Raw genomic sequence first — 27,152 nt, forward strand, 5'->3', positions numbered from 1 at the left:
CCATAAAGTGCATTTGATCGCTGTCCTGTATCTGACCTCCGACCAGCCTTAACATCACTATATGTGAACATTATTATGCATGTGGAAGGGAGAGAGAGCAGCTTTTAGGTGAATTGGGGTTGTAGCCTACATGTAACATGGTACCACAGAGACAGAGAGTCTCAGGGGAGGAGGGGGAGGAGAGGGGAGGAGAGGGGAGGGGTTTCCATTTCACACATCATGTGAGCAGACAGAGCCAGAGAGAGATTGCAAACCTTTCTGCAACCGATTCAAGAGTTTTGGTTCCATATTTAAACCTCCTCTGACATGTAAGTGTTCGGTCTGTAGTGATACAGGTGAACACTTAATGCAAACGAAGCTCCTGTTTGTGAGAGAGGACATGAAGGGAGGAAGCAGTAACTCATTTACCTTCCATCACTCCTCCATTGTCTTTCCAGATTCAAATTTAACTAAATTCAACCCAGTGAGTGGACAGGATCAGAGTGATTATCAGATGTTTTCAGAGGGAGAAACAACCCTGTCAAAGACACACTGGAGACCAGAAGTTCTGCTTTCAAAATAAAAGCACAACAGAACAGCACGTAGGGCAGCAAATGAGAAAAAAATGATTCAATGTATTATTATATAAAGACTGTTTAAAAGGCACAATTTATAAATTATTATCATAGATTATAGTGCTTTATTAAAAAGTTAAATATGTGAGATTACACATATTACCTTCATTTAATATCATAAGATTAATAAGCACCCAAACCCTGTTCCTACATTACTGGACAAAAAGAGATGACTGATAACGTGTGTAATCATATATATTATATTATTATGTTGTCTTTAAGATGTAACATCTGGAAGCCAGTAAACTGCTTAGCTAAGTCCCTGAAATATATACTTATATCTCTTTTAACCTATTTGGACCAAATACAACAATAACTAACGAATACAAATATTAACCATGTAAATTATTAGAGTAGAGCTTTATTTTATGGTTCTGACAAATGTCATATTATGAGCAGTTTCTTTAAATTTCATGAAAATAACTGTTAAAATAGAGAAAAACAGACAGTGTTTTTTAGTCCACAGCAGATCATCTGAATGCAAACGCTGGTGACAGAAACAATACCGCAAATCTCACAGATGGGGTTAGTTATGGGCCATTCATTCATTTATGACATTACTTGCTCTCACATTAACAAAATTACTCACAGATGTACAGAGGCAGACTTTGGGAAAGCAAATAAACTTATAGACTGACTCAGAGCATTCATCTTAGAGGAGAAATAGACATACAACCCCTTATTTATTTATTTATTTATTTAATTAAATGTATTTGTATTTGTTTCTTATATCTGTATGGATGCATGAATGTATGCATGTACATATTAATATATGTGCACATACTATGTGTGTGTATGTGTATATACTGTAAATGGATGACTTTGTAGCTTGTTTTTCTTACTTTTGGGTTTATAGAATACAAAAATAATAATTAATAACAAGTAAATATATTGAATATTTTGTGTAAAACTACTGCAATCAAAGCATTTTTTTAAAAGCAGGTATTTAAATCAACATGACGTTTCCATTAATAAATAAATAAATAGTGAATTCATATCATTGATCCATAACTGGTTAAAATTCAGAGGAAGCTTCAGAGGAAATTACGGACCTGTAAAATAAAGCATTGCCATTATCAGCTGTATCCAAACGTCACCCTCTCATGGGACTTTATTTTGAAATGTCTAACCAGAAGCAGCATATCTGTTGTGAACCGGTTGGCTTGACAACGGAGAGACAGAGGAGGAGGAGGAGGAGGGAGGAGGAGGAGGAGGAGCCTGTCCACGTTGGAAACCAATGACAGGACAGGTAGCAACAGGTGAGCAGCAAACACACACTCACACACACACACACACACACACACTCACACACACACACACACACACACACACACTCACACACACACACACTCTCTCTCTCTCTCACACACACACTCTCACAGAGGAGAGGTGGCTGCTGTGCTGAAAGGCTCCTGGGACTCAGTTCCTGTCTGTGTGACAGGGAATTAGAGAAGCGAGGACCATTACAGCCTCGGAGGGGAACCGGTGGATATCTGGATTATTACCGACAGAACAATGACACTATCGGACTGTTAGAGTGTGAGTGTGTGTGTGTGTGTGTGTGTGGGTGGGTGTGTGTGCACCTGTGCACTTTAACCTGATCGATTATCGATCAACAGTTTTGTTGTAGATTTCTTTGCAACAATGTTTCTAGAAGAGTTTTAGAGCTCATCCACAATCCGCTGTGAACATTAGAGGATTTTATAAAAGCTTGGACTAGACTTTAATCCCGGGACTGCTGACTCCACCAGCACCATGATCAGCTCGGAGGGCCTGCGGCCGGCCCCGTCCGGCAGGAAGCCCCTGGGTAAGCTCGCCTCCCGGCTGGAGGAGGTGAAGAACCCGTGGCGGCAGGTCTCCACGCTGGAGCTGAGCCACAACGAGGCGGCCCGGCTGGCGACGGACGCCCTGCTGGAGCACGGGGAGAAGGAGTACCGCAAGGTCCTTTCCGAGGAGCGGGAGCTCAACTTTCTGTCCCCGCTGGAGGTCCGATACATCACCCAGCATGCGGCCAAGGCGTGCAGCTCCGAGAGCAACGGCACCGGTCCCAACGACCGGGACTTCGGGGACGGGGACGCCATCTCCGAGCTCACCTCCGGGACTTACTTCCCGATGATGTCCGACGAGGAACCGCCGATGCTGGAGCTCGGCTGGCCGGACTCCCCGGCGAGATACGGACCGTCGGAGACGCAGATCTACTTCCAGAGGGACAAGTCCCATAACGTCAAAGACCTCATCAGGTCCCTGATCAACAAAGCCAAAAAGGTATGTGGGAAACAGGAGAGGACTTTAATTGAAAGTCGAACATTTTACTGGAATAGTTCATAACTAGATGGATATATAAAGAAGTTTTATCAGGTTAAATAGGGAGATTATGTATATTGATATATGTGTCTGAAATCAAACACATATAGGATATATGTTCTAATGTAGCCTAATAATGATTTAACCTTATTGAGCAACTGCCATTTAATCTTCTTAAAAGCTGGAATTAGTTGGGCACACTGATGTATTTACTTAATGAGACCTAAATAAACACTAATCAATCAGTTAATCAATGACAGAATGTAGGCTGATAGAGGTAACCTGGTTTTCACAGTCCAGGGGGGCTGCAGGAGTCCTCAAGTGGACAACATGTCAGTCATCCAGTGTCAGTTGATGCCCCAAGGATGGATGAGTACATTACATTCACTGTAAAGCCAAGGTAACTCCCTCATGGTGACGTCTGCACTGTTTCCACTGGAGCTTTAATGAGTTCAAAAGCTTTTCCTCATTATTTACCAGTGACAGTGACTGAGCAGAAATAGTTAAATATGTTCTGCTTATTATTGCTTTATTATGATGTTCGAGCTTTAGTTTAACTAATGTACTGACCTACAAGATGACTTTGTGACACCATAACTAGTTAATCATCATCCAAAATACAATATATTAGATATATTATTGTATATGTAAGTGTGATGTGGAGGCTCCGGAGCACATACTTTATTTGTACATCACTTTTTCCTCCTGTCAGTGCATTTCAAATTGTTTTTACAGTTCACTGACAATCTGATAAAAAGGTAATACAAATATAAACAGTAAATCACTTTGAGGCTCATGCACATGGTGAAATTTAATTGTCACCTTACAGAGCAGGGTTGTATAATGAAATTCAGGTCTTAGTTCCCTTCATCCTACTCATGAAAACAAACAATAAATGAGGGAGAATCATTTTTATTTGTATTAACACGTCTGGATCTTTTCCTGAAACAACACGATAAAGAAATCATTATTCCTGCTGTCAGTTGGGAGTTTCTCTGTTTTCCACTCTTCCACCTGAGCGCGTTCATCCCTCCCTCCAGTGGTTTCCACTCGGTTTGCTTACAAACAAATGCAGCAGGCCCGAGCAGATCCATCCTCCCGGTTGCTGTCACGTTTGATCAGCTCTTATCTCCCTCGTGGCACCGAGGCCGACAGTTCGCTCTGTCACTCATTTAACAGCTGACCTCGGCTCAGGGATCAGAAAAGTTTCATTCCCTAATCACTGGCTTTTAGTGAGGCCGACCGAGGATGGATTATGAGACCAGAGGCTGTTTTGTGTCTGTCTGTGGAGGTTTTATATCTCTATGTAGTTGTTTTTGTATGTGTAGTCATTTTGTGTCTTTGTGAGACCTCTTTTTGAGGTAATTGGTGTCTCTATGTAGTTGTTTTTGTATGTGTAGTCATTCTGTGAGACCTCTTTTTGAGGTAATTGGTGTCTCTATGTAGTTGTTTTTGTATGTGTAGTCATTCTGTGAGACCTCTTTTTGTGGTAGTTTGTGTCTCTATGTTGTAATTTTGCAGGTGTCTAAGTTCATTGTGCGTCTCTTTGCGGTAGTTTTGTGTCTCTATGTTGTTGTTTGATTGGCTGTCCCACACTGTCACTGTTCAGTAATCCATCCGAGGGCATGGCAGCCACTTTGGATGCTGTAAAACTAAAATGAAGTTATAATTGTTTTAGGAGTTTATGATCACTGCTGCGAAATTGTCTCATGATATCTAAACTGACCACATAACAGCTATATAAGAAAAACAATTGGTTTATTGGCAGACAGGTTGCCTCTGAGTCACAGACACTTCCCCATTCCCTATGTGTAAATAGACCTGTTATCTGCATGAGTCTGCTAATAAAAATAAAAACAGTTGAACCAACAGTGAGAGAAAAATAAACCTGTCCAACCCCTGCAGGAAATATTCTACAAAATGTAGAAATACAACAAATTGGGGAAGCTGCTTTCTGTCGGCTCGGCCGAAACGTTGACCTCGTTCTCACGTGTTTGTGCCGAGTCAGCAGGTTTAAGATCAAATGACACTCTGAATGCAGTTCATCAGTCAGTGGATACAGCTGATAAATAGCTGCTAGCAGACCTGCACATTTGTTCATTCCACTTAAATAAAGTTCACTTCAGTGTGACATTCACCAGATTATAACAACAAATGAACTTTGAGTTTCAGTTGCAGTGCATTCTGGGAGACCAACAGCAAGTTAAACTCAGCAATGGCCTTCAGATCCTGGTCCTGCCTCCATCGGCAGCATCCCTCTCCCAGTGTCCTTTAAAACTTAAGTGTGTAACATTCAGAATGTAATGTAATATAATAATAAATAAATATTAATAGTAATAATTACTTCTTACTAAATCCTACACACTGGTCCTTTAACTAATCTCCTTTTTAAGTGCTCAGTGAAACAGACTTCCTGCGTACTCCGGCTGATCCTTTCTGTGATCTGCGTTCTGTATCTGTGCTTTCAGTCGTTTTAAATGTGTTATTCATTTGCACACATATGAGCCTGTGGACATTAACTTGTCTGTTCCTGTGTGTATGCTCACAGCTATGTGCTGTCAAACGCGTTCTTGGCCTGTGTGCATAATAATGTAACATAAGGCCTCACATGCATTTTCATTACCACAAACTAACTGACAACGGGGCCAGGTAGGACTATAGGAGTCCTATACTGGAGTACTGGCTGGTTTTGGGATCTCTAATAAAGCTGCTGTGCAATGTGCCTGACGGGTCTCATCAGTGGCCCGACAAAAACTTTTACCCCAGGACCTCAGAACAGGTCCGACCACGGTGACGAACTCAGAAGACTTTATGAATGTGTTTTGAAGCTGTAATTATCTTTTTTAATTTTTGAGTCATAAATCTTTGGTAACAGAGACGTAATTAAACCCTCATCCATTATGTTAGCAACGGCAGCCCCTGGGGTAAAGACATTCTGCACCTGAGGTCTGATGTTAGAATTGGTTTTGGTTGAAACATTATTGCATTAAACATGAAACAACACATATTATTCAGGAGAGCAATTTAAGATCACTGATTAATCACTCGATTATGTTTTCATTAAAATGTTTATTCTATAAAATGAGCTTGAGAACGTCCGTCACCGTTTCCCAGACTCCATTTTTTTCCAATCACCAGCCCGTAAATTGAGCGTAGTGTCAGTTAAGTCACAATGTCAGCGATCCCATGGCTCAGCTGCTTCCCTCCTATGCATCCAGTTGGCAGATATCGTTCAGGGCGCCTTAGTTAAGCTGCTGTAGCCTGCCCACCCTCGCTGCTTCCTCTGCAACCCGCCTCCACCCAGCTCCTCCTTTTAATGCTGTATCTCATTCTGTTGTCACTGCTCCGTTCTGTACTCTACAGCGGTCCTTGGATCCAAAGGTGGTCCTAACTGAACCCTAAAGTGTTCAGTATGCAACAGATAAAATCCTCAGGTTTCAGAGGCTGGAAGCGGAGAATGTTGTTTGTTTGACTTAAAGTAAATGATAAATCAATTATCAAAATTGTTGGCGATTAATTTTCAACTAATACTAAACAACTAACTAATGTTTGGAATCTATTTACAAACTACAAATCTTTCCTCCTCTTCAGACTGCTTTCTTCATCCTACAGGGGCCCATGAAGGACAGAAGATGCGTTTATAAGTAATATAAAGTTTTAGCTGAAAGCTTAATGGAGCCACGAAGAGGCCCACACTCATGAAATGTTGATGAAACGCTGCCTGCTAACGTCTCTCCTGTCTCCCTGCTGCTCCAGGTGATAGCGTTGGTGATGGACGTGTTTACAGACGTGGACCTGCTGTGTGATCTCATGGAGGCGTCCAACAAGCGCCGGGTCCCCGTCTACATCCTGCTGGACGAGAAAAACCTCGACTACTTCACAGAAATGTGCTCCGCGCTCGACATCCAGAACTCACACCTGAGTGTAAGTTTCCCTTACACAAACATATGAGACAGAAATACACACTGAGCAAATATAAGTTCAACTTCAGGTTTAGGTTTAGGTAATGTAAAGAGTTCTGTAATCCTTTGTAACTAGTTAGAACCTGTAAATGTTCCTCGGTTGTCTCGGTGCTAACAGCACGACTGCAGGGAATCAGCTCGGGCCGTCATGGTGAAGGAATTTCCTCTGTTGTGATTTCGGCACGATATGACCGCCATTTTTTGAAAATGACTTCATAAGGGATACAATGTTTCATCTCAGTAGCAGCTTTGAGCTGAATGACGTTGCCAGTTAACGGGGTCAGTCGTTGAACCGAGATACAGACGAGCCACAGCTAAATGGCTAATTGGGCTAATTAGCAGAGCAGTGTTTCCTGCTAAAAGACTGCCGCTGTTTCCAGTCGGCACTTTTTCCAGAGCGAGGGAGGCGGAGGCTGTGTGACTTTCAGACAGGACTTCTACTGTGTTAACTCTCTTCATCCTAGCCGCTCTGGGACGCTTTCCCATCTCAGAAACAGTGTCAGTGTATTTACTTTAGCTTTCTCTCAGAAATGAACCAAGTGCTGAGATAGTCTACACAGAGTCCACTGATCCAGAGGATGAACCTTTACCTTTAAATACTTTGATTTATGACTAGATTCCTGCAGAAGGACATTCCCATCAGCCTTAGTGATCCTTTGAGTTTAGTGCTAGTGCTAACACACCAAACTAAGATGGTAAACATTGAATCAGCATGTTAGCATGTTAGCATGCTGATGTTGTGCCCACGTACAGGCTCACAGAGCCGGATGTAGACTCTTAGTCTTGTTATTACACTGCATTTCAATTCATGATCGCCTGTTAGCTAGTGTGAACTGAGCTTTAACTCAGTGTCAGTGAGTGTTTCGCAGCCTCAGCAGTAGATCTGTCTCTACACTCAACTTCTAGAAGTCACACTGCAGTGATAGAGGAGAGGGCAATGTGCAGCAGGACTTTACAGTGTGCGCTAACGTTTGACACCTCCATCGTTTACTATTTCAACCTTTGCTACGTGAGGGTTTTTTATTTATTCTGTAGTAAAAAAACAAACATGATGGTTTATCTGCTCTGCTGAAGTGCTCTTTAGCAACAGCATCTGTCCTGTAGACTCTACAGTGTAGAGAAAAGATTATCCTATAGGACTGTATGACTCCACCCCTGTTTCCAAGAAATTCATTGAGAGAGAGAGAGAGAGAGAGAGAGAAGATGACAACAATCTGTCACATACAGGTTTTAAGTCTCTGCATCTTGATTTTAATATTTGTGCACTGAGATGAACTGAAACCACCTCGGCTGACTGAAAGGAAGGAAATAAACATGCAGAACACCAGAATGGTTGCTGGAAACTAGAGATGTTAGAACAGTCATTTTATTGAGTATCTGCCTTTACTGAGCTAATACTTGTTATTTCCTGCATAATGCAGCTGCATTTAATTAAATGTAAAAATTAATTAAAGTTATTAAAATCAATCCAATGTATAGGCTTGATAAGTGAATCAATTGAGTAAATGACTCAAAATGAGTAATATAATCAGAACAAAACCAACCAACCGATGGTGGACCCAGTCTGGTGGCTTTAAGCGGAGCGATATCACTGCTGTTTCTGTTTAAACAAAAAGGATCTTACTCTTTAAAGAAACATCTATGTCTATCTCTCTTTCCATAATGTCATCAGAAACTTAGAATAACAATCTGAGCCTGTCAGTATTAACAATGAGCACTTTTAGTGGACGGACCGGCTGCTGGACCAATTCCAAAACTTCATTCCAATGGATCAGGTTCAGGTTCAATATAGCCGATCGCGATAAGCTAAAATAAAATACCTTGAATAACCCCGATATCGGTCTTTGAGATCAGATCGGATCAAGCAAAATAAACATTTATAACTAAAATGAACATTTAGAAGACCTCCTTTCAGCTACTGAAGCTGCTAAATGTGTTTCCATCTTTTAGTAGCAGTAGTTTTCATTATTCTTTGTTTTGATGTCTATTTGCTTTTCCCTTGTGTACATTTTAAATGCTGTACAAGAGTTGGTGTTTTTATCAGAATCGGAGTTTTAGATTGTTATCTTTATTGTGAGCCTGCAGTTAGCGAGTGTGTTTGTGTGTTTCTAACACAGTGTGTTTGTGTGCAGAACATGCGTATTCGCACTGTGTGCGGGGACACGTACTGCACCAAGAGCGGCAAGAAGTTCACCGGTCAGGTCCTGGAGAAGTTTATGATCATCGACTGTGAAGAGGTCATCGCCGGGTCATACAGGTAGAAACAAATACATGCTAACAGTCATTAAGCACTTTCACTCATTACCTTTGTGTCCCCTTCTTTCAATGCACCACTCCTTTAACATCAATGTGGACTTTAAATGATTAACTATAAAAACTAGAAATGTTCTTTGGAGAGTCAGTCAGGAAATTAGATAAAGGAAACTCAAAAGTAAAAAACTAGAGATGTTTCTAGAGGAACTTGCATAATTTATTATTATAATATATTATTAAAGGTGGTGCAGGTGATATTCTTTGTTAAAATAAGTGTTAAATACTACAAATTGATCACAGCAAACTGGGAATGTCAAGTTTGAAAGACATGAGCATTAACATGTTATGGAAGTTCTAATGAATAACGTTATTGAGTTGCTTTCTGGGAAATGTAGGATCCATTTTGAACCCGATCCGAGTTGGAAATCAGTTTTAACGTTATAGATGCAACTACATCGTTACACGGACCCCTGGATCGATCTAAATGTTATAAATCTGTTGATTGAAGCGTTGCTGCTAACAGTGTCTTAAGGTCACTCTCATCAGCGCCAGGGTTGCACTAATGTTTACACTGCGCCATCACATATACAATCTAAAGTTTGAAAGACATTTGGATTCTATAAGATGGAAGGAAAGTTGAACAAAAGTCTGTCCATTTGTAAGATCTGTCAGACCGCGGTAGCTCGACTGATCTTAACACTCACCTGTTGAGATGGCACGGTGACACCTAGCAAGTCCCTGAAGCCAATGCATCTAGATATGCATCAGATTGTCTTAGAAGGGACAATTGGAGGCCCTAGTTTCTGATTTTAACCTGTCTCTTGCAAGTCTCACAACTTTATATTAGTGCAGTGTAAAAGGCTCTTTGTGGCTGAGTAGTGGTGTATGTTATGATGTTTAAAATGTACATAATGTTGCAGCAATCTAAGAAAGTCTGGAAGAAGCCTGGAGTGAGAAAAGATCAGCTGTAAAGAGATGTGTAGGTGGACTGAGACATTCGGCCTGAACGCACAGTCAATACAACACATACAAACATAAAAATAGTTGTCTGACAGCAGCAGAGCCCGTGGCCTGCTCGCCGTCAGCAGTCAGACGGTTACTTTGCATCCTCCCCGATGAGCAGGACGATTACAGGAGGAAGCCATATCGTGATTTGCAAATGTCCGTGTGGGGATAAGCTGAGCGACAATGCTCGGTGTTGTGCAGAGACGTGACTCTGCTCCTGTGAGCGAGGAGCTGGTGGTGGTATTTGAAACTGTTACGAGAATACCTGAGTAATACCTGTAATTACAGCCAAACGCTCAACACAGCAGAGGCATTACTAGTGAGTGCAGTAAAAGAAGACAGGCAATGTCAGAAAATAGTCAAAGAAAATGCTTTCTTTTCATCATTAAAGGTTATAATGTCTTTTTATCCCAGCAACCCAAAGAGATTCAAGTTTCTGTATTCTCATAAGTGATGATTGAGTCTATATATTGTTCTTTAAGGAAAATCCTGAACAGTACGCCTTTAAAATAGTTTGAATCAACTGATTAACTGTTGCAGCTTTAATCCAGTCGTGATATAAAGATTTGAGGAACAGAAGTGTCACTTATTCATCCTCGGCTTGGATCCATTTTGTTTTGCTGCTCTTTATTCCCTCAGGGAGAAGTGTGTACACACACTTCTGTTGTGTGAGTGTGTGAGTGTGTGAGTGTGAGCGTAGTGTTCCAGTGAATCTGCAAGACAAACAGTGCTGTAAAACTCTGAGTGTCAGCAGGGGAGAGGCAGTGTTGATCATGATCCGTTCACTTCCTGGTGTATTTGTAACTTCTTCCTCAAAGGTCATTCTCATTGATAGGAGACTATTAGTTAATTAGTTTTTAAAAGTCGACTTTTATCTTGTGTGTAAACTTCTGGAGCTTTGTTGATGAGGTCACATTAGACTTTGCCCGTCAGACAGGATCGTAAAGTGTCCTCATAATCTATTATTACCCATCGTTTGAATTTACATTTTTAATGATAAGGGGACATATATTCATTTTCAGCTATCACATCGGCACGCCACTGAAGAGAGAGGAAAACCAAACGGTGGAAAGCCGGCTCAATAATATCACAAGATATGATTAACAAAGTGTAAAACCACGAGCCGACAGCCTTAAAGTTCCTTCACCAACGTCAAACTCACAGCGCTTTGTAAAAGATCAGCAGATGAACAGAGACACAGAACGTGCAGTTACTTTTTATGTCAACACCACACGAAGAAACAAGTCAGATACGCTTAAATATAATCAAATATTTCTATTTTCTTAAACCAGATTACTTTTCTAATGCAAAACATGCTCAGACTCATTTCCTTTTGTGCAGTGAGCAGATGAAGGATTTTTGCCTCCTTGCTGTCTGATAAACATTATCAGTTGCATGTTCTTCATCCACCACGTCAAACCCTCTTCTTCTACTGATTCAGACAGATATTAGAAAGATACTGAGGGCTCTTTCACACTGGCTGTTCACTCTGAATCTGAATTGGCCTCAGATATTTGATAATATGAATATGATAATGACCTGAACATGTGTGCGGTTACAGAAATCGTACTCCAGCTGCTCTGAGATTATTCCCAGTTCATAATGTACTCAGGAGACTCACACGCACGTCGTCACAATATCATTAGTGACATTATTCTTTGATTTATCCCCCCAAGCTGAGAGGACAATAACATGTTTCCATTCCCTGTGAGAAAAAGCAGAGTAGCTGGATTACGGAGTGGAGGGACAGTTTAGGTCAGACCCGTCTGAAAACTCTTTATGCACATTCACATGCACACAGTTTACTTAGTTCAGAGAAATCAGGTACACTGGAAACATGTTGACACTATAGAAATCTGGTTTCTGTCAATGTGTGATCAGCAGCTCAGTAATCAAGCTGCAGCGTCCTGTTTGCAGGTGCATAGACCCGCGTGCTCGTCCCGACCCGATCACGAGACATTATAGTGTCGGAACAACCTTATTCCTTCGGCTTCCTTGTGTTATTTCATTAATGTGCAGGTGCGTCGAAGCATTTGAAGAGAGAGTCTGTAGAGTCTGTAGCAGGAACATTTCTGAATTTAACAGTCAAGGTTAATCGGTGGGAACAACTTTAAGGCTTGTAGAAGTTTCTTTGTGTCTGTTTTAGTCCGTTTTTGGATGAAATTATCTCAAACACAAGGATGCAGTGCTATAAAATGATATATTTTACTTTCGTCAGGATGGACTGGCTGATTCTTTCGAAACATTAGGCTATTTATTTTACAGATTCATTGAGTGTATAAAGTGAGTACTGTTGTAAACTTTACCGTTGCTGCTCTAGAAACAAAATCAATTCTAATCCTGTTCTGAGTGTATGTATATAAAAAATATGTTCTTAAAGCAGCTTCAAGTGACTTCTATTTTGGGTTGATTCTCTCTGATGGCATCAGTTAAGTGAAAAACTCCTTCTAGTATGTTTAACTAATGAAAAATAATATAATATATAAAAATAATTTTTAATGAAACACTGTAATGATGATAGTGTAAAATGATGTCAAAATGCATCATACATATTTAATAAGCCTATTTTTTGTGCCAGATTTAGTGTTTTCTCTCATTGTTCTCTTTGTCCAGACCCCCCAAGTACAGAACTACCGACTTAGGGCCCCAAAATGGCCGCCAGCTCTGCCTGCCTGAAGTCTTTATCCTGCCTACATGAAAAAATCCTATTCAACCAGTTTCACATAGCCAAGAAATCCTCATTCAATCTATCAACAGATAAAACTGCTTTCATAACGTGGACATGAATGACAGGTAGTGAAGTAGAAATAAAGATATTGTGGATGACGTTGGGACTAATAATGAGCCACAGAGCAGCATCCAGTGGATCCGGTAGCATTGTTCTCACTGAACCAACCCTCAGCTTATGTTTATGATGACTGGAATAAAAATCGTGACACATATTTGAGAGTCCATATTGACACATTCTTTTATCTTTGTACTACTGATCAGCTGATTCGGGCGTGTCTCCAGCTACACCTGTCTGTGTGCCACGCTGCCCTCAGTTTCACCTCCTCTCCGTCCTTGTGTCAGATCCTGGCCAGTCAGGACTCATTAAATCTTTTATGTTTATATGATTGAATTAGACCCGATGGCGGCAGCGGAGTGTTTTTAGCTCACAGTTTAATGTGTTTTCAGGTGTGTGGCAACAGGTAGAGTCAGGTATGCAGGCCGACAGACAGCAAACCACCCTGCTGACTGAGGAATGAAGGGCGAGGTTCACAGAGGTGCCAAGTGAACAGCCAAATGTTGTCTTATCACCCGCGCCTCCCTCCCTCCCTCCCTCCCACGCTATCTACACACTCTGATATTAAAACCCATAAACATGCCAGTCTACACTTTGATACCTGGGCAGTGCCCGTTCCCATTCATAGAAAACTGATTGGTTTATTTGAGTAGCAAATAATACACACTGATTCACTGATATTCAGCAGATACAGTCGGCTTCTATCTGTTAATACAGAACAAAGTGTTCCAGAGATAATACATCACATACACAGCGCGTGCTTTACTTTCTAACTCATTAACTAGGTTTTAACAGGCTGTAATGTAGTTATAAAAACACCTATAACTCCTCCTGTGGGCCAGCCATAATAATAATAATAATGATTATAATAATAACAATAATAAAAATTAAAAAATATCAGACAATTAAAAATAATACAAAAATAAAGTGGCAACAATAATATATTCTATGTAATATAAAGTACATATAAATATAAAAATAAAATATACTCTACAACTGTAGTTCGTTATAAAACATTTATTAAATGATCATTAAGTGATAATAATAATGGTAAATAATAATAATAATTAATGCTTAACATCAATTAATTGGTTGTCAACTATTATTAACTAGATTGTTTCGAGTTTTTAAGAGAAAAAATTAAAACACTCTTTTTTACCTTTTCAAAGGGGAAAATTTTTTTTTTTTTTTTTTTTGACAGTAACTGAATCTCTTTGGGTTGTGGTCAAAACCAGTCAGTATTTGTAATTTTTTTTAAAAAGGAAAATGTACAGAGTAGTCAATAATGAAAATAATTGTTAGATGCAGCTGAATTGAACTATAATCCAAAAATATATCAATGGTATTAGAAATATTGCTAACAAATAAGTCCAATGTCAGAGACATGAACTGTTACAGAAAACAGTCCTCAGCTTATCTTGACACAAGAAATATGACCCAAGTCTAATTTTATATGACTTCTCTGGTAAAGTCATAATGAGTCTCAAACAACCTAATTGGCCTGTAAAACTCCTTTCCTCTTAACGGAAACAAACTGTATGATTTACGGTTCATGCAGCGAAGGCGTGCTCCAATCAGTTCCTCTTACCAGGAATTTAACTTGAGGTGACTTGAGTCCAACACGTGTGCATGTGAGCAGAAGTGAGTGATTTATGACAAAGGAAAGCTGTCCTGCTGGTTCTGTCTGGCTGCTGTGAAACACACTCAGTGTCTCAGCATGCATCTCCCGGAGTGCAGCACGCCTTCAGGAGGGTTTAACTGATTTAACTGCATGTGCTTTCGTCTCTGCAGAGATTATTAAAGAAGCTTTCTCATTTAGTTTTCATGAGGTTGTTTAAAGGATTAAAGATTGTTTGTTTGATGAAGGAAAGTGGCTTAGTTAAACTGGGGGTGTCAGAAAAGTTGCACAGCCAATGAGAGCAGCTCAACATGCAGTAAGTGACCTCCGCTGGCTCTGACAAACAAGGTTGGGTGTCAATAATCTATGTTTTGCCATAAAATAGGCCTTGTAGCTGCAACAATTTAAAGAAGCAGCCCCGGCAGCACTTTTCAAGTACACACAATTGATGTCAGATGAAAACTTATGAAAAGCTTCATTTCGTCAAACGTTGCGTCTGAGTCGTGCAGCAAATATCGATGTGTGCTTGGTCCAAGGTCGGATGTGACTGACTGTACAGGCGCTGCATTCACTGGAGCTCAGACATTCGTATGATCCCGTAGCTCTCAGTCTGTGTCCTCTGTTCAACCATTAGAGCATCGTTTCTACTGCTCAGACGTCTTCATTGTTCGTGCACCTGTCTGCTGCTGGCAGAGAAACTGATGAGTAACCGCAATGACTCATCAGAGTCCAGGATGTTGTTGAGGCTGATCTGCGGTTTTATCAGCTGGAGGTGGAGGGAGATCATCTAAAGACAGCTGATTGTGACTGCTTTTATAATCCGACCCAGTACACAGAATGCCGACTTATGAGGGAGGGTCACCTTCCTGATTACTAGGTGATGTCATTTCCTGTTGACCATCTAGGCGTTTCCCTTTCAGTTGTTTAACGAGCACACTGTTTTGAAGCACATGTGGTCAAAACATTAATAACATGACAGGAGAGCCACAGTTGATTACTTACATTAAGATTATTTTTTCTGAAATGTTAGGTTAAATTGTGAAAACGAGGTATTAGCTAATTAAAAAGACCAGAAATCTGAATGTTGGATAAAACCAGGTTCAAAATCCTTGTTTCCTTTTGTTGCCATATTAGAGACAAAGGTTTTTGTAATGAAGGGTTATCTAATGCTAACTTTTGGTGAAATCTACAGACACAAATAGACAAAGTGTAATAAAATAAAAATCAAAATGTGTATTTTAAGCATTTTCTTCAGACGTGTTATGGAAGCAAAACAGCCCAAAATCTCTAAACTGACCAGTGTATGAAAGAACCTGTAAATGTACTCCTTTGCTGTGTTTCTTAGAGAATATGCTAAATAAGCTGAGTTTACACCAGTACACGCCTCATACTGTTTTAGGCCATCTACTGTACAGCTCACTGGCCTCACTCTTTTTCCTCCTCCTTCCCGTCTCCTCTCCAGTTTCACCTGGCTGTCGGCTCAGGTGCACAGCAACATGGTGATGCATTTCTCAGGTCGCATCGCCGACAGCTTCGACCGGGAGTTCCGCTGCCTGTACGCCGACTCGCAGATCATCGACTGCTTCTTCAACGGAGAGGACGAGGGGATGACCTACTACCCGTCATACCAGGGCATGATGGGCCCCGGCATTGGCATGGGTCTCGGCCCGGTCATGGGTCTGGATTTGCTCTCAGACAGGTACGAAGCTTTAGTTCTTGGTAAAACATTATTCTGATATTTAAATTGTATAGTCACTCTAAGCGTCCTCTGTTTCTGCCAAGAGATTAATTTCTTGAGGAACTGATTAATAATCCCAAGCTGCTGCCATTCAATTGCTTGTTTTGTTCTATCAATCACAGTCTACAAGACATTGATGCTCAGTTTACAATATCAGCAAATCTTCACATTTAAGGAGCTGGAAACAGCAAATGTTAAGCTTTTAAAATATATTTATATATATATTAATGAATAATCATTCAAATAATTAATTGCTGAATTATTTTTTGACTTTTGCACAGTAAACTTGGAAGTTAGATTATTATCCAGAACTACAATTAAAACAAAATATATTAAACTGAAAAAAGGAACAATTATACATAAATATTAGAAAAAAATCAACTTTTCTGTGCTGCAGTTTCTTTTAATATCTGATAACATATATGCCAGGAAAAATCAAAAGTTAAAGTCATATTTGTATATCTGAAATAGTATTTTCACAATGTCCAAAAGCACATGTTTATTTTGTTAGGTACTAGCCAATACTGATATTATCTGTTATAATAGGAACAGTAATAATCATTTCAAAACAACATTATTAAGGGCTTTACGTGGGGGAAAAACTAATAAAAACACCCTAATATTATTATTTTTTATTTTTACTTTATTTTATTTGATTAATTTGAAGTATTTTGTAATGAGTTTAGGTTGTATTCTATTGTTGTTGGTACTTACTACGCTATTAATTACAGACTGTATCCTCAGTTTATATCTCACGATATCTTGACTTTCATTTTAAAAATATATGCTAAAAGTATTCTAATCTCTACCTGCCCTCTTTCCTCCATCAGGCAGAGGGACAGGGACAGGGTGTGCTCTGAAAACTCCAGCAGCCAATCGAGTAACAGCGTGTCCAGTGTGAAGGCGGCACCGGGGATGACCTCCAACCCTGTCTACAAGGTCACTCAAAGTCACGACAAGAAGGAGCCCAACAGCAACTCCCACCTCAGCCCAGACAGGAGAGGTGGCGATCGAGCCGGAGGACAAACCCCGACGCCTCAGACTCACGTTACACCGGGATCGCGAGTCTCTGCTAACAGTGGAGCCAATCACAGCCCGGCGATGGACCGGCCGCCGCCGCCGTACGGTCAGACAATGGGCATCGAGTGGAACAAGCCCAACCCTTTGGACGTCATGCGGCCAAATATCGGCGGCACGTCCTCCAAGTTCCAGGCGTTGGGGTTGTACGACCAGAAACCGAGCATGTTCCACAGCTCCGGGCTCATCCCCGGCACCCCCAACTCAAACTTGACCCCCAAGACCCAGACGCCCTCCCCGGTCAATGACAGCAAACTCCCCCCCAAGCAGAGGACTCCAACCAACCAACTCTTCAACAAATTCACAGACCTCTTCCTGCCCCCCTCCAGCAAAGACAAAGAGACATACAACTTCCGGAGGTCACCGTCCCCTCTCGGCACATCCTGGGGAGGGCCGGACCTCTCTCAAAATGAGCCGGAGAGCCAGCAGAGCCCGCCGCCGCCGCCGCTCTCTCCGGTCGCACTGATGAGCCGGCAGGACCAGAAACGAATGACGCTGGGCCACAGCAAGCTGGACCTCGTGAACCAGTACAACAAGATGAAATCCAAGCAGGTGTACAGCCGCTTTGAGCTCAAGACCAGCAACTGAACTGGCAGGATTTCATCGGACTAAATTCATGTTCGAATTCTTTGTTCTTCCTGTCTCTCTTATTACATTTATTATAGTCCATGAAGAAGGGTCTCCATGGACTCTGGTCGTTTTTCTAAAGTGGTCAGTCCTTCGTCTTCTTCCACAGCTCAGTGATGCCTGGCGGAAATCAGCCATTACAGCCATGTTGGCTCCGAGGCTCCTTCACCGAGTATTTCTCTGTGATTCTTGAAACCATATTGCCTCTTTTATCGTGGGAGGAGCCTTTACAAGTGCAGTAGAGTTGTGACTCTTAGTGCGGTCGTAGTTTACAGAACATATAAAAGAAATCAAACATTTACATTCATACAGGCATTGAAACTGATCTGTGAAAATCACCCGTCATCCATTTTTTTTTACCAATTGCTACCTGAGTCAAACTGTTTCTGCAAATAAAAACATGGATGTAGCTGAAAGTAGTAAAAAGTTTCACATAAACCAAATCAAAATGACAAATGGCAGCTGAAATATTAAAGAGACAATTATGGCTTGCAATTAACATTTTTACTCCCACTGCTGTTTCTCAAGTACACTCCAGGGATTTAAAGGAGCATTTTTCCCACACAATTTTATACTTTGAGACATTACATAATTTTTAACAATAAATTTAATGTCTGAACTGAATTTTTAATTCTCCTTTGTAAGACATTATTGGCTGTAATAATACTGCAGATCTTGTGCCTGAGAGGATTAAACTGTAACAGTGCCTTGGGTGGGCACCTTCAAAAAAATAAATACTCAGCAGGTGATTGGATGAACCATCTGTCTATCACAGGCGAACTTCAACCAACTAGATCAATGAACCATAAAACATAGTCAAACTCTTACGCCAACTTGCTAGCACTAATTTGTACCGCCATTGCTGTTTTTGAGCAAACTTCGGACACATCGAGTGTTAAACCACACCTGTATCTCATGCTGTAGCTGCCAGTAGTTCATATAAGATGCCGATTGGTTCGGAACAATTGAAGATGTTTTTCGGCTTTTTCAACAAGGGTTATCACAGCGTTGGTTCTTTACGGACGCCACTCTGAACTTTCAACATTTGCGAGGACCAGACATGCTCTTCAGTTTGTGTTTCACTCAGGAAGTGAAAGCTAGGAAGCAAACTAGCTTTAACACAATCTTCTTCACACACCTGCTTTTGAACCATTTGGAGCATTTTGATCACAAATAAATTGTTCAGAACCCAAAAAGTTGGTTCTCAACTGGAACCAAAAAATAGCAGGGTTTCCTTTCTAAGTGGGCGTGTCATATTCTGCGCCCTCTGGTTCGATAGATAGCACCTAGGACCCAAGAATCTTGAACAGAAACGGTTCAAGAACTAAAGCTAATCTGGTGGAAGGACATCGTCAGTGTCGTGTTCATCCCACTTTTATAGAAAGGAACCGGTTCTAGCTCAGGGGTCTAAAGAGCCTAAAATAATCTGTAAAACACATTGGAGCATCATAATGCTAATTACCCACCACAGAGCAAGCAAAGAAATCTGTCCACGCACTATTAAACCTTCAAGACGCTGCAACCAGTCATAGACGTTAAGACGACCACAAACCTAATAAAATGTGTGAAAGATTTTGAACAATTTTGACCAAGTAAGAGTCACTTCATCCTTTTTTCTTTCTTTAGTGTTTTCCTGTAACACTGCTGTATTATAGTGTATATAACATGTGCCTTGATCATCCTGCCTTAAGGTTTACGATCACATTTTAGACAAACGTAATATCGGCAGTGACTTCAAATAAGTGTTAATTAAGGTACAGACATGCCTATTTGAATCCACTGTCCTCATGGGGATTGAGGAGTTTGTTGTAAATAGAAGCAGTGCGATAATATTCCTGGTGCTGTATCTCGTTACAATTCTGGGAAATTAGGTTGTAAATGTAGAAAGTGAAGTGCTTTGAGGGGATGCAGGTGGAAAATATTGTCAGATGGATAAACAGTGTCTTCTCAGAAATGTTTTGTTTGAGTTTGTACAGTGCTGTCACACCCTTAAAACTAGTTTCTGTATGACATTAAGTTCTTAATCACAGAGGATTGGTTCCTCATACTGTACATTGTATACAATAAACAGCATTTTTGTTTCAAATATGTAGATTTGTATATAGACTGTTAAATAAATACAGTTTCATTGTATTATTTTCATGCTGTTTTCTTTTGGTTTTTGTGATGAACTGTGCTGATGTACAGTCGTTTTTCATCACAGCACTACAGGGCTTTCCACAGAATTCCTCCTCAGCGTGGAGCAGCAGTGCAGCAGACATGGAAAACAGATTTTTTTGCTGTTGCCACCTAAGCAATAACGATCGACAGCGATCGATCATTTTGATATGTGCGTTTTCATTTTGTGTGTGTTTTTGTTTACGGTTCAGTTTGTATTGTTGTTTTTTGTAATTAATACAGTCAGTCGGACAATGTGTAGGCATCGATATTTCTCATGTTAGTCCGACTAATGTATATTAAGTTGTGTATATAATACATAAACTGTCAGGAATTTGGGTGATTGTTAAAGAACTGCTTCTTAAACGGATTTGTTATTTTATTTTTACATTATGTTGTTTACTGGAGAATGTGAATTTTCTGTTTAAGTCAGTCTTAATTTGTAAGATGAACATTTTAGGATTTAATAAAACAAATTGAAGTTGAGAGCTGTCACATGTGTTGTCTCTGCAAAGATTATCATCTTCATCAGGTCCAGTTCTTCAAGCTGATCCTTTTGTAGTGTATGTGGCACTTTTGTAAAGATTAAACAGAAAATAAGCTTAAAATCTTTTAATCATTTCTAGTTTCAACTGTAGCAATAAATATGAGAATGAGGTCAACATTTCTAGAACAAAAAATAATTCTGGAATCTTAATAATCAAACAACTGCAAATGGAAATTAAGCTTCATATTCTGATTCAATAGAGCTTTTTGAATTCAGAAAGCAGCCACTGACAGAATTACTTGTCTTATTAAGTATTAATGAGTGATGCCAGGACCATGCAGTGGTTTCCAGGAGCTCAGTGAAGCGAGGACGTTTTGCTTGACGTGTTGAGACATGTGCGTCAGGCACTTGTGCATCAGGGATCACTTTTCCCCACTGAGCCTCCGTGCTGTATGTTTTCCTGTCAGGAAGTGCAGCTGCAGGGGCTGGGTCACAGGACACAGCATGAACAATGTGACAGAATAAAAACTCCAAGGACAGAAATGTGAACAATGGAGCGACCAAGAAACTGTGCCCCAAAAGGCCCAAAACTGGACAGGACAATGATGTCGCATCATTCATCCAAACAAATTCAGAGACAGAAAGGAAACAAAGACAGAATGGAAGTTTTGGCACTGGTCCCTCCCTGGACCTTCTCCAGCTTCTTTATTTTTACTTGTATTAATACATATCAACACTGTACCCTTGTTAGAGAAACTATAAGAAGCACTGCTTTCCTTGTTCATATTACCAGATTAACCTTAATAACCAGATTACTCTCTGTACTTAGAGTCCAAGGTTGCCAAAAACAGTGCAACATCTCCTGTAAATGTCCAGAGGTATCCCAGATAGCCAGTGTGTGTTCACTCAGCCTCCAAACTCAAATTAATTGCCAAATGATAACCCAACCAATACCGCACTGGTCATGTTTTTAAAGTATGCCATTTCAGCATTGTTGCATGTATATTGTTAACCTCTACTAACAAGGGGTATAAGTTATGTTTCATGTAACAGTACAGTCTGGACACACTAACCCCAGTGCAGGCAAACCCTTCGAGTCCACACCAGAGCCAGCTCCTTCAAAGTAGATTCTGACGATGGCAATGGCTGCCAGATACTGCAGCTGGTTGGCGTGCTCCTTCAACCTTCTCTGTTTCTGTTTTAATCTGTTCTTGGCTTTAATGCGGACGTATTACCTAAGGCAGAAATAGCCTACAGTCATCGGTAAATAAGAAGTGTAGGGTTTAGATTAAAGAGCAGAAGACTTTGAGATGATCCACCCTGCTAGATCAGTGACCTGAACCACCATGGAAGGTGCTGTCGCCACAAGAGGAGATAAGAAGACCCAGGATATGGAGCCATGCTGGTCCAGCTTGGACTTAAGGCTGCTCCTGGCAATTCTAGGCGACTGCATCTGTATGATTTCAACTCAGATGTGGATAAATATTATAAGGACGGCAACCTTATGTTTGCCTATATTCAGTTCACTAAATTTTATTTCTATGACGCCAAATCCCATCAGAAGTTATCTTGGGAGACTTTTCTAATAGAGCAGGTCTAGACCATACCCCTTATTACATGTATATGGATGGAATACAATTACAGATCTGCTTTTGATATGATGTCTTAATGTTGATATGGCACACTGATTAGCTAGAACATTTTTAAATGTCACTTTTATTAAAAAGGTTGTCGACCCTGGCTCTGGTCCAATAAGTACCTCGTACCTCTGAATTGATCAGAAGCTGCCGTAGATCCCTAGAGCTGTTTCCATTGTGTCATGTTTTTCATGGATCCAGATAATAATGTTCTTGCTAAGCAAAGAGGTTTGTTTAGCAGCTTACATCTTCAAGTCCACATAAAAACCTGATCTCTCGGTGTGCAGGGGTCAGTGTGGTGGGCTTATTTACCTCTGCCAAACATTACCCAGCTCATCTAGAAAGGAACCTTCCCGAAACAATTACACCCTAAACCAAGGAGCTAAACGTGAATAATTGGTTACTGGTTTGCCAGGCACACATGTTGTTTGACGTGTAACCCCAGTTACGGGATGCCTGCTTGTTTTAGTAGGGTTGTCATGGTTACAGGATGTCTCCCCGTTGTTTATAAAGTAGAAGCAAACCAGGGTTTCTGTCTTTACAGCTGCAGCATTCCTCTTCACAGCCCAGACTCTGCTTTGTCAAAAACCTGGGTGTGACAGTCAGTGGATTTAACTCATACCTTTCCTCCGTAGCTTTAAATAGAATCTGTAGGTCCAACCACAATGCTGAGGGACTGATTGACTCTCCTATGCCTCTACCGAGATTATTAGCTTCTTTTCAGCTCATTGTTTCCAGCCATAGTTTTACCGTTCTGGTTCACTCTCAGCTCTTTTTTCAGAGAAAAAGCTGGAAAAAATGCCACTGTACATTACCTTAGCAGCAAACAGCAGACAGACACAGTTGGAGACGAGCTGGTCGACATAGTGAAGAGACATATATGTCCCTCAGGACAAAAAGTGATCTAGAAGAATAATTCATTTATTGATTTAAAGAGCCATTTATACACCAGTCTTAGAACCATCAGCTATCCTCCGACATCATTTCAGCCTCTGGGGCCAACGGCCAATGTTCCAGGGCTTCCGGTGTAGCAAGGGCCTATCTGGTAAATAGACAGCAGATATCCGGGCCAAGACTTCCTCTGAAGTGTGATTAGCAACTTGATTCAAGAGAATGATGAGAAAGACACAACTCAGCTAACCTGTATCAACAGATCTGCATACGAATGCAGATATATTTTTAAAAAGCAAACAAAAAGCCAAATCATCATGAGACGATTACTGACGGGGAACCGAGATTTTAGTCAATGCATTCTGTCTCCTTTGTCCTCCACACAACTGTTTACCTGCATGCAACCAAAGCCAGCTCAAACCTCACTGGTCGATACAAACGGAAACCTGAAGGCCTCTGATGCAAGAATCTTTGTCCTGTCACAGCAGTGGAAGTTGAGTTATGGGACCTAAATGCTGACTTGAAGGCAGAGCAGGAACAGTTCAGGTGATTTATTTGGTGGTGAAACATACACTTAGAAATCCATCAGTGAGTAGTCCAAATAAAGTCCAGTCAAACACATCAATCCAAAAACTGAGAAAGTAGTCCACACAACAATGAGGAAGCATAAGGAAGCAGGCAGAAAGCTACACGTGTGAACAAGGACAAAGTAGCAAATGAAAAAATAAATTCAAAGACTAAATATGCAGGTGAGGGGCAGGATAACAAGACACAGGTGAAAATAATCAAGGCAGAGCAAACTGGAGGGAAAACAGACAAAGTGAAGCAAAACAAGACACAAGAGGAGGAAAACCAAAGAGAACCCCAAACCATGACAGGTCCCTACAGATGCTTCATTCATATGCAGATATTTGTTTATAGAGATTATGGCCTTCCAATTTATTGACACATGACTTCTAAACGTACACAAAAGATACTGGAGGTTTACAAGAACCAATTATCTTGTCTTTCACCACATCACACATGCAAAAAAAAGTTAGCAAATGTAATTTAAATGAACAGGTGGTTTTACATTTGTGGTTGAATGCACCGGTAACAGAGATTGCAGGCTTTGTATGTTGCTTTATTGTTGTTTATACTGCAATATAATTATAAATAAACATGTTCTTGCCATGTTTAAATGATGGCCTTAGAGAGTTATTGACACTTGACACACAAAGCAATAAAGTCTGTCTGTCTGTCTGTCTGTCTGTAGGTGGTTTGTAGGGCAGACGAGGTAACACAAGCTTCCCTGCTCATGTTTCACACCTGACCACTGCTGCTGCCGTTCGTGATCAGCTGGAGAGGAACTCCACAGTCAACCCAACGTATCACTGTGGCTAAAAAGATTACTCACAACCCGTAATCCACCACTATGCATGACTTTTATAAACGGTAGCCTTACCTACCTGCTGGGAAAATGTGTCATTTTAGCACACGTCTGTTGCAGTAAATTTATGTTGTTAGCACATTTTATACACTTATTAGGTGCACTTGTTCAACTGAATCCAGTCTAATTGTTATATACTTATTATTTGTTATTTTCATGGTGTTGTACCGGACTGCATTATATTCAGAGGTATTTTTAATATTCTGAAAAAAGCAGTGTTGTAGTACTCCAGATCACCTGCTGGATAACCGACAAAGAATGATATTTATATAAACTCATAGTGAGACCCAAAATATGTAAAATCATACATCTGTAGCAGTCGCTATTACGTTATCATTAACCATTATATTAATCACAAATAATGCTTCGAAGTCACAGGACTTTTAATAACGGGTCGGTTCCGGTGCTGAGCTCTGCTGGAGCGATCGGGTGTGGGTGTGCAAAACCTTCACAACTCACTACAACAAAGTGAACACGGGAGACAGGAGAAGAGGTGGACGTCAAATCTTTTGTAGTAAAGTTTGGTTTCCTAAACCGGAAAGAATGGTCACTTCAGAAAAAACAACATAATATATAACATACAATGAAGGACTCGGTTGAGGCCAAGTCCGAGTGCACATAGTCAGAGTCAGTACTACAGCACTGATTATTCTTATTTATTATGTTAGCACTATAAGGAAGTTTTAAGTGTACATATATGGGTAAAGGTGTTGACAACATGGTGTGTGTGTATGTGTGTGTGTGTGTGTGTGTGTGTGTGTGTGTGTGTGTGTGATTTTGTGTTTTGAAATAAAAAAAAAAAAAAAAAGAAAAAGAAATAATATATATATAATTGATAAAAAAAACCTGCTGATGTTTCGCCTGCCACCTGCGGTTTTGGGTCACAATGTCAAGGTTGGAAATTTTTTACGAACCTGTAAACCGGCAGCATTCCCTTCACTGTGTAACCTGACACAGTTTCTAACCGCACACTCAAAACTGATCTCAGCGAGTTTAGCAGGACTGGAGGTATTGTCGTCATTAGCCATAAGAGGATTCTTTTGCAATGAGATTGACATGGGAAAGTTGGTTTTGCTGCTGTGGATGGTTGAGACCTGAAAACTTTATTCTCTTCACATGATTCAAATTAATGAAAGCTAGCATCCATCCTGCTAGGACACTTTGTAAGGGAGGAAGAAATCAGCCAAAAGCAGGCCTCATTCATTTGTTTATGTCGAACACAGTTTTCACAGTAACAGTGATATAATTCCTGCAAATCAATAAAACCTTACAGAGCGTCCAACTTGGATTCAGCAGCAGCATTTCCTGAGAATCTGACTGCTGTGGATCTTGATGTTATCTTCAGGATGCAGCGTTCTTCCTGCCCCTCAGAGCTATTTTCTGCTGAGTGAGTGTGTGTACGTACAGTATCAGACCTTGAGTGTGTTTGTTCCTGGGAGTGATGTGTGTGTGTGTGTGTGTGTGTGTGTGTGTGTGTGTGTGTGTGTGTGTGTGTGTGTATGCAGTATCAGTGTGTGTCCTTGACGATTGGACTGTGTTTGTCCCTTGGGTCCTTGAATATGAATGTTTGTTTTGTACCACTGTTGTGGGTGCTCTTTTTTGTGTATCAAGCGATGTGAATACACACCGACACCAGGCGGACATTTCGTAAGGGTTTCTATAGCAGCAGAGAGCTCGAATCCTAAGTGTCTGCAAAAATCTTTCCAGTCCACAATTACCAGACATTGTGTATAATCTGTGCATCACCACAGCGCCCTCATAGTTTGATCTGTGGTACTGCATCATCTCGTGAATAATTCACACATGTTTATATTTTGCAGCTTTTGACTCACACTGATCAATTCTGTTTTCTTTTTTCTTTATCAAATTGCTGTTACTCTGATTTTAACACAGAATCATCAGTTATCCAAGAAACCTCAGCTGCCACAACTTTTACTACAGATATCTTGTCTAACTAACCTCCGCTTTGATGTAAGGCTATCTGTTAACAAATGGAGCATACAGAATGTCTAATGACTAAAGATTAAGAGAGTAGTGGTTAGTGTGCCAGCACTCGCCGAGGGCCCCTTGGTGATGCTTGTGTTTGAACCAGCACCACCTTCCATCACTGCTGAGCCAGCTGTAAGTGATGAGGCTGGCAAAGCTGCAGGAGATGCCATCGCACACACAGTCCACAAGTGGGACGAAACATCCTGTGGGCTTTTGGTGTTGGGGCTGCTTAACCAGATGATGAAAGATGAAAGTCTGGGCAGATATCGCAGACTCTGGTAAGTGGTATATGGACCTGTACTTGTATAGCGCCCTTCTAGTCTTCCGACCACTCAAAGCGCTTTTACACTACATGCCACATTCACACACATTCACAGTGATGGCAAAGGCCATCGAACGGAAACTAACGCATTCATACACATTCACACATTGAGCATTCTTGCTCAAAGACATGTTGAATCGAACCAACAACCTTCCGATTAGTGGACGACCCGCTCTTCCTCTGAGCCGCAGCTCTGCTGTTGCTATCAAGCCAAAGAGCCACCATATTAATAGGATAGCGAAGGCAGTGCACAAGGA

At 40.7% G+C, this 27,152-nt stretch overlaps 1 protein-coding gene across 1 annotated transcript; it reads left to right on the top strand.

Annotated features, from left to right (window-relative positions):
- Nucleotides 1-1,910: 1,910 nt before the first annotated feature.
- fam83c (family with sequence similarity 83 member C) lies at nucleotides 1,911-20,626 on the top strand. The gene is made up of 5 exons (XM_051392634.1): nucleotides 1,911-2,879; nucleotides 6,675-6,842; nucleotides 9,013-9,137; nucleotides 16,004-16,240; nucleotides 17,110-20,626. Exons 1-5 carry the CDS (start codon nucleotides 2,370-2,372, stop codon nucleotides 17,942-17,944), a joined length of 1,875 nt encoding a protein of 624 aa, XP_051248594.1. The 5' UTR covers nucleotides 1,911-2,369; the 3' UTR covers nucleotides 17,945-20,626.
- Nucleotides 20,627-27,152: the final 6,526 nt, after the last annotated feature.

This window comes from Dicentrarchus labrax, unplaced genomic scaffold, assembly GCF_905237075.1.
Source record: "Dicentrarchus labrax unplaced genomic scaffold, dlabrax2021, whole genome shotgun sequence".
Lineage (NCBI taxonomy): Eukaryota > Metazoa > Chordata > Actinopteri > Moronidae > Dicentrarchus > Dicentrarchus labrax.